The sequence below is a fragment of the Sinocyclocheilus rhinocerous genome, unplaced genomic scaffold (genome assembly GCF_001515625.1).
Source record: "Sinocyclocheilus rhinocerous isolate Xijiao unplaced genomic scaffold, SAMN03320098_v1.1 scaffold1615, whole genome shotgun sequence".
Lineage (NCBI taxonomy): Eukaryota > Metazoa > Chordata > Actinopteri > Cypriniformes > Cyprinidae > Sinocyclocheilus > Sinocyclocheilus rhinocerous.
Window position 1 is genome coordinate 212725 of NW_015645292.1, and position 15418 is coordinate 228142.

At 36.5% G+C, this 15418-nt stretch overlaps 1 protein-coding gene across 1 annotated transcript in view; it reads left to right on the forward strand.

Annotated features, from left to right (window-relative positions):
* LOC107705865 (disks large-associated protein 4-like) overlaps positions 1–15418 on the forward strand; it is a 120944-nt gene that overhangs the window by 93536 nt on the left and 11990 nt on the right. Inside the window, exons 6-9 of the mRNA XM_016509371.1 lie at positions 1067–1214; positions 3569–3806; positions 14498–14874; positions 14959–15050. Of these exons, the coding sequence (XP_016364857.1) occupies positions 1067–1214; positions 3569–3806; positions 14498–14874; positions 14959–15050 (855 nt within the window). The remainder of the gene's footprint in view (positions 1–1066; positions 1215–3568; positions 3807–14497; positions 14875–14958; positions 15051–15418) is intronic.

A 15418-nucleotide genomic window follows, 5' to 3' on the forward strand; every position in this document is an offset into this window, starting at 1 on the left:
GTAAACTAGAATGGAGTACTTTGCTGATTGGTCATTAGCTGTGCTGCTTCAGTCTGATTGGATCGTCAAACTATTTGAGGAAACTGTGGTTTTTATTTTAGAGCAGCAATCTCCTGTGTTCACCTGGCTAATGACACAAATCAGCTATGATAGATGGATGGATGATGAAAAAATGGATGGGTTCATTAAAAAAAAAAAAAAAAACCTGGAAAGATGGTACATTTCCTAATATGTAAATGCTTCTTCAGTAGTTTTGTTACAGCTTCTCCATTTCCATGTGCTTTTTGTATAGTAGACCAGGGGTTTTCAATCTTTTAGATGCCACGGACCCTCAAATTTAATCATCCTCGTACGAGGGACCCCCATCCTAATAGCAAAAAGGCACATAGTGTCTTTTATAAAGACCCAATTTATACTGTGAAAAATTTATATCATAATCATTTTTTTCTACTCATTATAGTACTGTACTGTTAGATGTATTATTTATTTATTTATTTATTACTTTCATTTATTTATTTTAATCTAATTTCTGTTTATTTCATTCAATCAAATTTTTATTTTTGTTTAATCGTATTTGCATTTGTTTATTTAAATCTGATTTAATTTATATGTTAATTTCCATCTTATTTTAAAATATATTTAAAAATATTTTAATATTTTTTTATTATTTATTTTTATTTTAAAAATTATTTTATTTATTTAATGTTTTATTTTTATTTAAATTGTTTACAATTCTTTCTATTTTTAAATTAATATATATTTTATTAATTTGTTAAATCCAATTTTGTTTATTTATTTTCACCTTATTTTAATTTTTTTATCTTGCAATTATATTTAATTTATTTTGTTTGTCTTTTATTCTATTTCTTTTTTTTTTTTTTACACTTTTTCTCTAAATATTTCCACTGGCCCCCCCAGCACTCCCTTGTGGCCCCTGGGGGTCCCCGGCCCCAGTTTGAAAACCCCTCTAATAGACAATAAAGCACTTTTTCGCTGCTTTTGTCCTTTGTCTCATCTCCTGCCTCTTCTCTTCTCTCTGTGACACCGGTCCCCTTCCTGTCCTCAGCTGTCTTCCTTCTCTGCGAGAGTACTCTGGGAATCGCAGTCTGGATAACCTGGACTGCATCGGAGGCAGTTCTCCGTTCCCAAACTGGGATGATGACGACTTCAGTCAGGGCTGCAGCACGCTGGGACGCGGCAGCTGCATCAGTCAGGTCAGACCCCTCATGACCTTTGAGTTCATTACAGGACACGGCTAGCAGATGAGGATGAAGATGCATAATTTGCACTGAATATAATGACAGTCTTTCTGTTAAATAACTTAAGAAATGGACTGATTTATCAGTGTGTCACTTGTGACATTTGAGATTATACAAATGGTCCATCACAGCTCACAAAGCTTAGAGAAATGCATCAGCTCAAAGACTAATTAGTAATTAAAGCTGCAGTCCGTAAGTTTTGCCTCTTTGTCGCCATCTCTGTTTGAAAACCTGGAATTGCAGCTGTGTGTGGAATTATCTAGCTTGTGTGGGTTGTGCTCCGGCACGGCTCCAGCACGGATGAATCTAATGTTCTGAAGAGTGTGTGTGGCAGTCAGTCACTGCACCGGTGTGGATATTTACTGTACTTCGCAATCACAGATTCTAGCCTGCATCTTGGAATATGACTCAAATAAGCATTTTCACCGTGTATTGCCATCTGAACAAGTAAGTAACAAGTCTGCCACATTTGTTCTGACCAACTGAGGAAAAAAGCATTACCATAAATCTCGCTACCAGTGGTGATTAAATCTAAAGATCGGTTAGCTCATATCACATCAAACCGTTCAAATTGTGACGTAATGACGCAGTGCCATGCTCGAATTTCCCGCGAAAACCTACCCGTACCACTCAAATTAGAAAACATTATTATAAGCTAACCGTTGTGAATCGGGCTAAAGTAAGTCGACAGTTTTGAACACTGGCTGGTTATGTACTTGCTCAGATATCGATTTCAGATCATTTTTAACCAAAAAAAGTTACGGACTGCAGCTTTAAACTGACACAAATGCTCTGGGCTCATGAGGTTTTCAAACACACGCACACATGTAAGGTCCACACACATGGTCCAAGGAAGTTATCCAGTGGTGGATGAAGGTCGCTTGCGTGTTCGGTCTTTTCAGCGCGCAGAGTTATTCAATTTAGGTTTAACTGAAATCTGACTCCATTTTATTATGACCTCGAATTTTGGTTGAAAGGCAAATTGGTTGTTTGTCGGTCTCTAATTATTCTGACATTTGATTATTCTAGTTAACTCTTTACTTTGTATTTTCTCGTTCATTAGGAATCTCTGTTATTTAGGATGCCTCACGGCGGCCGCTATGCGTGGGCTCCACGATCACAAAACTCGCCAGTCTGAACCTTATTCAGAGGTTTGTGGCTAATACTATTTAATATACCTTAAATAGTAGGTCTGTTTAGCCCCCTACAGTTACCCATGTAATACTCAAACATTAATCAGCGGTTCTTCTAGAACCCCTGTCTAGACCCCGACAGTTAATATAACTACGTACAACTTAATTAATGACGTAATGACGCAGTGCCATGCTCGAATTTCCCGCGAAAACCTACCCGTACCACTCAAATTAGAAAACATTATTATAAGCTAACCGTTGTGAATCGGGCTAAAGTAAGTCGACAGTTTTGAACACTGGCTGGTTATGTACTTGCTCAGATATCGATTTCAGATCATTTTTAACCAAAAAAAGTTACGGACTGCAGCTTTAAACTGACACAAATGCTCTGGGCTCATGAGGTTTTCAAACACACGCACACATGTAAGGTCCACACACATGGTCCAAGGAAGTTATCCAGTGGTGGACTGAGTTTCCTGAGTTTCTTTTATCCTTACACACACATAACCAAATATAATAGCTACAATACTAGAATGTTTAATCTTCCTACTTCTTGATGTCACCTGTCAATTTTGACTGTGCATTTCTACTAACTTCTTAGCAGACTTTAATGGCTGTGTTCAGAATAGTGTACTACCACACTACTCTTTGTGCAGTATGCATGCTGCGCACAGTTTGCACATTTTCTGTATAATTGCATTTATATTTTCATGATTACATATTTATTTGCATTTTGATAGTATGAATGCAGTACATGAAAACCCTACTACATTTTCCAAACTGTGCTGTAAAATCAGAGCAACTGTAGAATGATTTCTGAAGATCATGTGACACTGAAGACTGGAGTAATGATGCTGAAAATGCAGCTCTGATCACAGAAATAAATTACAGTTTAACACATATTCACATAGAAAACAGCTATTTTAAATTGTAATAATATTTCACAATAATTCTGATTTTACTGTATTTTTGATCAAATAAATGCAGCCTTGCTGAGCATAAAAGTCTTCTTTCAAAAACATTTTAAAATCATAATTCTTCCAAACTTTTGGTGGCCAGTGTGTATATAATGCATACTGCGCTGTATTCAGTAATGTCATTGTGAACGTAGCCATGCACCCGTCACAGTTCTTTTTCAGTCATGCCAGCCCACATCACCTGCCACTGTCCCAGCAGGTGCGAGACATGGAGTTGAGCCAGCATTATGGAGATGAGCTGGAGGACATGCATCCTCACTCACGATGCAGCGATCCTCCTGACATGCCCATGCCCTCATGCTTCCGCTCCCGAAGCCATAGTTACCTTCGTGCCATTCAGGCCGGCTGTTCTCAAGACGACGACACGACGTCAATGGATTCTGATTCACCGCCGCCCACGACCACAACGACCGTACGCACCTACAGAAACAGCACCGGTGAGTACAGACGTCACATGACCAGTGTTCAGAGAATAAAGAGAATAAAACATCTCCGGTGTGTTTCTGTTACAAAAAGAGGAGAACATTTAAAAAAAGAAAAGAATTTCAAGAATTGATGGTATTGCTGGTTGGAGTCCTGTCAGAAAAAGTTAAGTCATGCTGTTGATCTAATAACACAAAATAAGCTGAGGTTTGATATATGCATTGATATATATGCATTTTTATTTTTATTATAAACATGCCCAGTATTTATAGATGTAGCGAACTAAATCATTTTCACTCAAGTGAATATTTCTAATATATTTCTAAATGAATACTGAGTTGTTGTTTTTTTAGATCATATATACACAAATATATATACACAATAAAAAAAAATTTTTTTTTTTAAATATACACAAACTGTAGTGCACAAAAAAACGTTTAAACATTTTCACTGCTGTTGCACAGGATAGAGGAAACACTGAACACACACCTTTTGTGACAACTTGCCCCGACAGCAGCTCATGGTTGTCCCACTATAGTATAAGTTGTCATAATGAAACCTGCCATTTTTATAGGTATTTTTAGGCAAATAAATCATTAAAAAACAAATATGAAAAATAAAACCATGTGACAACTAGCCCCGGTCTCTCCGTGTCATGGACTTCTGCAGTGTAATGACCAAATCCCCCTCTAGGTTTGATTTAAATTAATAAATGTAAATTAATGAATAGAGTTGTTGATATAGAAAAATGTTGCATAAAAAAATTTGTGCTTTATATAGTATTTGACAAAATTTAGCAAAAATTATTCTATTTTATTTTGTTGATTTATTTTCTCTGTTTTACATTTTTATTTTATTTAATTTTTTAAAGAGGCACCCCTTGGACATATATAATTTAAAGTTATTGTGTGTTGCTTGATTTTGTGAAATTTGCTGTTTCTATTTAATTTACTTTTGCACAATTATATATTAAAACATTTTTATTTTAATCTGTTTTATTCTATTCTATTCTATTTCTTTTTATTTTATTTTATTTATTTAAAATTGTATTTTATTTATTTTTTTTTGTTTTGTTTTATTTTTTTTGTATTTTATTTTATTTTAATTTGTTTTGTTTTGTTTTGTTTTGTTTTGACAAAACAGTAGTATTTTCTTTGCAAACATCTGAAGCAGAGAGAGAGAGAGACAGAGAGAGAGACCTTGTCCCCTCTCCATTTCATTCACTACTATCCTCAGAAGGGGGTGGGCCCTATTTTTGTGTCACACATTTAAGTGGGGCGGATCTATCGGTCTGTTATCCAATCGCTTGCACGCAAAACAATGACTGACAGCTTGCTTGTCCAATAATGATGTCCGACGCGTTGTTTCCTTCAACAATACTGCGCTGCATGTCGCCAAGGCGTTTCCACACGGTTCTTTCTTTCCGCGACGTGGACGGATGATGTTGCGATAATATAAGTCTCAGTGAATGAGCGAAACAGCGACGAGTTGAGCATCATTTCCAGCGCGAGAGCAGGTGAGAATCAGATACATCTGTTCGTGTGATGCGGACCGACATTAACGCACGTGTATCATTTACACACTCACACATGCTTTAGAGCGGTGTTCTTTAATATTTTAAAAGATGTTTCGTAGTACAGCGAGTTGATTAGTTATAATAATGATGTGTTATTATTAATTAAATTAATCATAATATTTTATTGTGATGGTTTATAAATAATTATTTCTGAGTTATTATACAGGCTGGTTATTATAGGTCTGTTTTTTCCCCCCAAAGACTATTTATGTATGATACACCCTCATTCTCACACACACACACACACACACACCCTATAAATGCAGCTCAAAGATCCCAAAACAGTTGTCATGTCAGTTTCCATGGGGAAGTATCATCTTTAATGGGACTTGAGACTTCTGTAGAGCAGTTGAACTTGACCGCCTGTCAGACAGGAGCATTCACTGTGTTCATGATTACAGCATGAGGAGGTTTTACATTACACACATCGCTCTGGTTAAAGGTGTCACTTTGCATTTAATTGCTGTGCACTGCTCTGAGAACAGGCCTTAGAGAAAATTCTAGTTTGTGTATCATAGATACAGGGGCTTATGTTATTGTATGCACGCTTATATATTTCTTTCAGATGTTTTCTGTGAAGAGTTAATAGCCTCATTCTTGTAAGCGCTCTCTTGATGTCTGGCTGCTGTATAATGGTTTGTAATGTGCTTCTGGAAACGCTGTGTTAAGCGACAAAAGACATTCAGAGTGAGTTTAGTCAGTGCAGTGGGTTGGATAAATAGTCGGCCAACTCCCAGGATGTTTGTACTGAAACGATGAAACAATGCACCTGGTTTTTTCACAGTGACCGACCTGCATCTTTCATGGCACGGAGCTTGACATGTTATGGCACGGATTCAGGTCCATGTTTTGAAATACAAACTCTTCCATTCGTGAAAATCAATAGAAAAGGATGAAATTCCCATGGGCCTTTTTACATTCAGCTTCCAAGACTTTTCCCTGCACTTACAGGTCCATTTTTCATGGATCTGCTCAATTATTTAACGGTTTCTCTCTAAGCTCTTGTGCTGGAGAGCCTTATGCAGCATTAATGTCACATTTGCCTTATGGTTTCTGTAGCTGTTAATCTTTGTGTTAAAGTCAACTTGAAATCAAAACCGACTTTATTGTTGACTTTAAGCACACAAAAGCTGCTTGATCTGATTGTTTACGATTTCAAAACGGTGGAAAATACGAGAAGGATGGTACAAAGATCTCCTCTCATGGCAAGCTAGAGGCTTTGTTTACCCGGCTGCTGTTGCTATAGTTCTTCTCTTTGGGGTTTTACAGCATTTAAACATCAGCAGCGTTTAGAAGTCGCTGACGCAGCGACCGATGCTGCTTTCTTGGAAAGTGTTTCGAAAAACACTGGGAGGAAAATAAGCTCATTTTAAGGAGTAGTTCACTGCAAAATGAAGATTCTGTCGTTGTTTTCTCATCCTCACGACCTTCTAAATGCATATGCTGCTATTTTCTCAAAACTTTTTGTTTTTTGGTGAAGTAATCCTTTAAATGGAAATTTAAAAGTTTCTGCCATTTACTCAAACCTGTATGAGTTTCTTTGCTCTGCTAAACACAAAAGACGACATTTTGAAAAATGTTGGTAGCCAAGCAGTTGCACTGACTTCCATAGGTTGGGAAAAAAAAAAAAATTACTATGGAAGTCATATTGGTTATCCTCATTCATTCTTCATAATGTCTTCTCCTGTTGAACACAAAAGAAATTCATACAGGTTTGGATCTTGTGCTCTTTTAGTCATAGTATTCTAGTAGCATTTCATGGTCGACTAGGTTATAAAGCTGCTTCACACACATGCATGAACCGTCAGCACAATAAGTGTGAGCAGAAGAAAGGCCTGTAATTAGGGCTTTTATTAGTTATACAACCGTTATCACACCCAGAATTAGTGAACTAACTAACACACCCGTCCTAGAATGCAAAATGTCAAACTGAATGTGAGATTTCTCAGGTCAGAAGGTTTGCTCATTCACGCTTCAGTTATGAATGAAAGATCCTACACAAGAGTTTTAGACCACAGAAAGCTTGATGAAGCGCCGTTCCTGTTGTTAATCATTCGATTAGTCCAAATTTTTGCCTGCATTAGGGGAATAAATACATTTAAGCTAAATCTTCCATCGGTGTAACATGTTGCAGCTCAACATATTTAATGAAATCTAATCAAAAAGTACCACAATTATGGTTCTTCCTCACTACAAAGTTTTGGCCGTTCCACATATTAACTTGGAAAGCTTTATCTGCTCAAGACTTGAAGACTAGATCAATGTAGATGTTTATGTGAGGTGAGGAAGTTAAATCTTTCTTGTTGTATATATTTTTATAAGTATATATTTTTAAATGACGCCCAAAATGCCGGTGCACTTTACTGTATTGCACATCAAATATGTTCTGTTCGGCCATTATTGTGTCATGCAACATTTTCACATTCATTGTCAAATCTTTTTTTTTTTATCATGCATTGTGCCAAATAACATCTTAACCGTGCTAAATGTTCTAATGGTTTTTGTTAGTCATGGGAAAGTTCCCATAGTTTGCACATTTCCCACACTAGAGGCCAAATCCACATAATGACCCAATCCTTACAGAGTCCAGCGGCGTTGGTCACAGCGTTGCTCTGATTTAGGGCTCATATTCCAGCGACGGTTCATTCCACTTGAGTAAGCAACTAAAACAATGACCTTGATTGTCATTTGTGCATTTTTACATCAGTTGCACTGATTCTACGTTAAGCTGCTTATTTCTGTCTTACGGGATTTGTGATTTTGTTTTCTGTATTATAAGTCAGGATTTTTCCTAAAGCGTCTAGAATATTATGTCCAGCAAAACATAATGAGCTCAATTGGAGCGATTGTTTCGTGGAACAGATGTCATTATGCATTACAGTTCAAAATGTTGGATCTAGTTTCATTGTACAGTATATTTAAAAGAAAATAATTAAGAAGTGAACATTATGATATGGCATTCAGTTTGCATTGAACAAACCAAAGCTCTGTGGCTTTAGAAGGTATTAATGCCAAAAGATGCTACATTAGCAGCAGGTGCTCATTCCCACAATACATCTGCCATATTGGAAAGGTCAAGATCCATAAAAGTGCAGTTCAGTAAAATGGTTGTTAAGCTTGTAACAATAGGGCCTTTCGCACCGCGGGAACCTTTTCATAGTACCAGAACTAATTGTGGAACGCGAAAGGCCCTAATAGCAGAACCCTTTTTGGTGCTAAAGAACCATGCTTTGAAAATGCTATATGGGACCTTAATGGTGTTATAAATAACCTTTTTAATGATGGTTTATTTTCATTTATATTAGTATATTTATATCATAATGTTAATATTATTCATATTATTTGCATATATTATTAATATTGTTTTTACCCCTATATATGCCTGGTATTACAGTATCTTGTAGCGTCTATCGGGGTTTTACATAAAAACAACAGCAGCATTTTGTGTAAGTTGGGTACTTTTATTTTGTAATGACATGTGAAATCGTAATACAAATAACAGTGATCTACAGTTATTAGCAGAATACATTAATACATGAGCACCAGAAAATCAGTAATGTGGTGCTTTGACAGTTATAGATTTGAAAAAAAAAAAAAAAACCTCTAACGCAAAGAAGCACTTTCAGCATAAAAGGGCTCTTCAGGATGCTATGCTTCTAAATGGAACCGTTACTACATGTAAAGAACCTTTAAAGAACCATCTTCTTTTTTTTTTTTTTTTAGAGTGCACATATTTTCACAAGATCTGGTTTGTCTTAAAAGTCACACATTTCTGCATATTGAAAGTGCATGCTAAATCAAATGAGAACTCATGAAACACTCTAGTAAAATAATATGGTGAAAACCTTGACATCATAACCAAACTTCCTGCTTTTGAGGTCACATGACTGTCCCAAACATGACCTCTCCAACAATAGGCCCTGTCTAGACCTGGAATGTGATGCACAGGAATTCTGCAGCATGTATGTCACAGACGTGACCGGGATGTTTGGGCGATGATGTCACAGTGGTGTAGCACCTTCTGAATCACATACTGATACTGGCGCTATCAGATTCACACTCTGCCTTCACTTTGACAGGATTTATGTAATTACAAGATGACTAATATGAGCTGTTCACATCCTCAGACTCGTTTCTATGGCAGTGTTAATCATAACACTAAAATGAGTCATGTGTGGCTTCATTGATGACAGCGGAACACTTAAAGGGGTCATATGATGCTGCTAAAAAGAACATTATTTTGTGTATTTGGTGTAATGAAATGTGTTTATGCGGTTTAATGTTCAAAAAACCTTCTACGCCTTCTTTCTTTGCGTGAACATTTGGGCGGCGTTATGCAAATCTTCCCACATAGTGATGTAGACATGTGGGGGCGTGTTAGAACGAGCTGTTTTAGGTAGGCGTGGCTGACTCTTAACTTTTATAAAGAATATCTCTTTGGATTTGAGACTTTAGTCTTTGCAACTTTACAGATCTTCTTTATGCACCAAGAGCTTGTAACACTCCAAAGAGAAAGGAAAAATTGAAATCGCATCATATGACCCCTTTAATCGCTCATTAATATACGTCTTTATGCTCTCGCAAAATACTGAATACATGCATTGGCTAATATAGTAATGTAGAGGTTGCTAGGGCTGCACGATAAATCGAAATGGAATCGAGATCGCGATTCGACAGAAGCTGATTGTCATGAGGTTGCTACCAAAAATAAATGGTCATGTTTCACCTCAAAAACCAAGAGAGGGAAAAAAATAGCAAAATATGAAATAGATTCTTGAGATTCCCCCAGTTAGGTGGAAAGCTCTACACATATTTCCATTAGACATTTATTCATTAATTTTTTTATTTGCATTTTTTATTTTTTTATTTGCATATATTATCATGATAATTATGCACATTTCCTCCCCCAAAATTCATCAGTAATACACTCGGATGTTTTATTTTTAAACTTTTTTTGCAATTGTCATTATTCTCAATGTTCATTGTTATTATATTCTCATAAATGTAATGTAGTATTTTTACTTAATGCAAAATATAATTTCTATAGTTTCAAAATATTGTTTATTTATTGTGATTTTACAGTTGAAATGTGCGTTTTCCCAAAAGCATCGTAAGCCTAAATAGATCTTGGAGACATTTGGTGCCAAATGGAGGGAAATGTATTGCTTTTACGTGTTGTTAATGGTTCAAGTGAGAGAAGTCAAGCTTTTTCTTAATTTTTTGTACCTTATTTTATTTTATATAAAATGATTTTATTTTAAATGTTTGACAGATTTATTTCTAGTCAGAAACTTTGGCATGACGCAGCATAAGAGGAGTTAGTAATGGCTAATGGGATCAATCTGCACATCCTGACTGAAAACTATCATCACAGAGAGCTTTCCATCCTAAGTTTAAAGTGATTTCTACTTAAGCTACTTAAGGAAAGTAGTGCTTTGCTTCTAGAATAAGGTTTTGAGTTGCGTTTCGCACAAAGAAATGGTCATTAACAAGTTCTTCAGTGAGTTATTAACACTCCCTCATGGCTCAGTAAATGTCTCGTTTCATTCACAATGCATTTCATTCGCGCAAGCAAGCCTCTGCTCTTCAGAAACCGGGGATTTCTAGCCTAATGAATGATTTATGCAGAAGCGTATGAGTCTTTCAACAGGCGATCTAGGATGCTGACACAGACATTACAGCAGCTGCTCCAAAAATACACCAGCTGCATCTAATGCTGATTTCATAATGGCCCGCTTACTGTTGAATTCCAGCGATTTAAACCTTTCTGAACTGCTCTTTCAGACAAGGTGTGAACAGTGAAGTGAGCGGAGGATTATTGCGATCATGTGGCCACACCTGAATGATAAAGTCATCATTAGTCACTGGATCGCTCACACACACACACACACACACACCACACACACACACACACACACCACACCAGTGTCGACTCAGCTGATGTCACAGACGCTTCGCTCATGTGTGTAATTTTATTATTCATGTTGTGAAAAGAGGTTTAGTTTGCTTAAACGGGCTGAAAAGCAAATTTAGCCTTCACAACAAAAGTGTAGGATTTGACGTTGCTTTATAACGTCAGGGTGATGGAGTTGTGTTTTAGGCATCATGCTTTTAGATATTAAGGCAGGCGAACAGATATTTGTTGGTGGCCTTTAACTAGTCGTAACACTCCCGCCTTAATCACAAACAAATATCTACCAACCAATGTTTGCAGAAGAGCTTTCCGCCTGACCGTTCATGAATAGCTTGATAACATGTAGGTTAAGAGAACACGTCTGTCATTTGCTTTTTGCTTTCCAAATGATATTTTATCATCTGGTTTTCCATGTCATCAAATGGGGCCGAACATATATACTTATATGTCCCATTCACATAGTATCCGTCCTAAATAGTATTTGAAATTACAGTTAGTGTTCATTTTGTCAGTTATTTTTAATTTAGTCTTAGTTTTAGTCCTAGTGTCAAATGTACTTTTTAGTTAATATCATATTTATTCAACCTTGTCCTGTTTTTGTTTAGTCAAGTTTTAGCCGACTAAGGCCCGGTTTCACAAACGGGGCTTAGCTTAAGCCAGGACTAGGCCTTAGTTAAATTAAGATATTTAAGCAACTTTTACAAAAATGCCTTAGAAGAAAACATTACAGGTGTGCATCTTGACACAGAACAATGACACTGACATATTTTAAGATCTGTCAGAGCAAGATATTTTCAGTTGAGACGGCTCAAACATGCATTTTAGTCTGGGACTTGCTTAAGCCTTGTCTGTGAAACCGGGGGTAAATGTCTGAGCATTTTAGTCTAGTTTTAGTCAATGAAAACGTTTTGTCACATTTTCGTCATGCTGTATAAAATTAAACTGGTAATTTAATTTAATTTATTAATTTTTTTTTTTGCTCAAAATTTTAGTCGAAAAGATTGTTGTCATTTGAGAAATTAATTTTTACATTTCAGGTAGTGCACTTTCACCAATAAGCACAAATTAATAGAATGTGGACTCATAGACATGGCTTATTTTGCCTCATCTAGTGTACTGATTTATTATAGGCTATTTATATAAATTAATATCAAAGACTTAGATATGCACTCTCTCTGTATACATTATGAAAACAGGCAAAAACAAACAAAAAAGATTTTAACAGTGAAATTCCTAATAGTAATTCCAAATTGCAATAATGTTCCTCTATTAAAACAACAGCGGTCGAGTAAGTGCATTTATTTAGCAACAAAATAGTCAAGATCTCATGACAGAACACAGACTGGCTGAATGACACTTTCATTTAAGCCGAACATGCTGGTTAGTTTTTTCACCCAGCATGCAGTTTTTGCATGATGTTTGAGTATGAAACATAACATACATACAGCTCTGACGCCCAGATTTACGACACACACACACACACACACACGGGATTCCTGTGGGCTTGTGATGTTTGCCATGGTTTCTGTCTGCCAGCTCCACCCGAGTGCTGCTGCGGCGCTGTGAATCATACTGAGACACACTCACTGGGGTTATATTTGGCAAAATGAAATATTTTCTTCATATTCTTTAACTTGTTTCCTGATCAACTTTTCTAATAAACCAGGCGTTGTATGTTACGAATATTGTTGGCTCTCTGACGGATTGCTTTTGTTACTCTTTTGTAAGTCGCTTTGGAGAAATGCATCTGCTAGCTCATGTAAATGTAATCCAGTTTATTTCTCTCTCTCTGTCTTGATTGAAATCCAGTAACCCATTAAAAACTGCTAATACAAACAATTCTGTGAACAAATAAATTAGTGAGGTCAAATACTCTTATGCAGCGACTCAAATGCTTGCAGATGTTGTAGTGTGTTTGTGCATCTTTCTTTACAACAGCAGACACTCGGACTGATATTTTAATATCTAATGCAGCGACATTCAGACGTTTTAGTGTGGCTTTGGAGTCCAGCTGAGGGTTAGTGCTGTTGTTAAAAGTATACAATTATTATTATTATTATTATTATTGTTGTTGTTGTTAGCGGAAAAAAAGCGCGCAGCCTTTGATTTTGCTCATCAATCTTGGCCTTTGCAGGTTTGTGTGTTTGAGTAAGCTTTAATATTCAATTGTATAAATATATGCACTCGGAGTACAAATTAGAATTTATATATATTTGTAATCTTTACGTTATTAGTAAAAGAGTACTAGTGAATAATAATTGAATCTTTTACGGCAGCAACTTTCTCATTTTGAAGCAATAAATGCATTGCATCAAAATAAATTTGTTACCATTTAGATAGCACGACATCAACATTATTTAAAAAATAATTAGCAATAATTGGTTATATATTATCATTGTAGTCGTTTTAAGATATTCATCATTCATATTATGTATTCATTGTTGTAGACTAATGATCATTTAGTTATTATTGTGTCAAACAGGGCTGTGTATGAATATATGTATTCTAACTATTAATTTGAATTAATTATGATTTTATATGTATTTTAAATTTTTAAGTAACTCTTAATAGTACTAGTGCAAAATTACTGAACCTTTTACAGCAATTCATTTTGAAGCATCAAAACCGAAGCTGAAAATTAATTTGTGATCATTTTGAAAAAAAAGTAAATTATACATACAAGTACGGAGTAATATTAATTAACTATATGTACTTACTATATGGTTAGGGTTTGGCTTAGGGTTACTTGCATGTAATTATGCATAATTAATTGTTATTATAATAGTAAGTACATGTAACGTGTAACAAGGACACCTTAAAATAAAGTGTTACCAATAATTATTATATATTTTATATATGCTATTGTTGTTTTCAAGATATATTAATATGAATATTAATTTTATATAAGAGGAATATATTCATGTATGTTATGGATTCATTACTGTAGTCTAATGATCATTTAGTTATTATTATGTTAAACAGTGCTGTGCACATAAATGATGGGAAAAATACTGTCTCCTGATATCAGCATCAGTTAAAAAAAAGTGTGTTTGTGTGTGTGTGTGTGTGTGTGTGTGTGTGTGTGTGTGTACTTGCATACATGCAAAAATACAACATGTCAACCACCAAAGAGATTTCATATCTTGCATGCCGAGTTTGAGTGTCAGATGTCTTTCCATCAGTCTCATCACTCTAAAGTTTTATGTTTTTTGCAGTCTCCACATGTATGACCTCCTGTAAGAGGGTGGCTCCACCTCCTGTTCCCCCTCGAACCACCTCCAAACCCTTCATCTCCGTCACCGTGCAGAGCAGCACCGAGTCTGCGCAGGACTGCTTCCCCGACCACCACGACCGCAAGAGCGAGGTCAACAGCCAATCAGGACGCAGCAACTCCTCCGACAGCCTCGACAGCCTGGCCAAAGGGTCACGACCCCAGCTTCCTGTAGCGCCGTCCCGTGAACCCCAGATCCCAGCGGCTGTGGTCATCTCTCCCAACCCGCTCCGAGAGTCCCATCATGAGCAGGTGAAGGCTGCAGACGAACGCCCTTTAGACCCCGTCCCGCGACGGAAACTCTCCTCCATTGGGATTCAAGTGAGTTTAGTCTGTCACACACTTAAGTACGAAAGGATTTGAATCATTGAATGTTAATACATGATATTTCATTGCCGTTTGCAGGTCGACTGTATTCAGGAAATCCAGGATAAAGAAGAGACGCCACCATTGGCCAGATTCCAGTCGATCGGAGTTCAAGTGGAGGACGGCTGGACGTGAGTTTGTTTCGCTTCCCGTTTCTTGCTCACTGTACGATAAACCCTGTAAAGTCTCCGAAATAGAACTCGAGAGTAGTGTTAATTTTGTCAGCTATTTTTAATTTAGTCTTAAGGGCCCGTTCACACCAAGCACGAGAACTATAAAGATAACGATAAAGATATAGTTCTAAAAATCATTCTCAATATTAAAGAATAGCAGAGTACCACACCACACCACAACTACAACGATAAAGACTAAGAGAAGCGATATCGTTGGAATCACTTTCAGAACGATTTTTTTCCAGCTGATGAACGATACAAACATTGACAGCCAATCAGAATCCATCCTGCTATATCGAGCTCGAGAATTTAAAGCGGCAGACGCA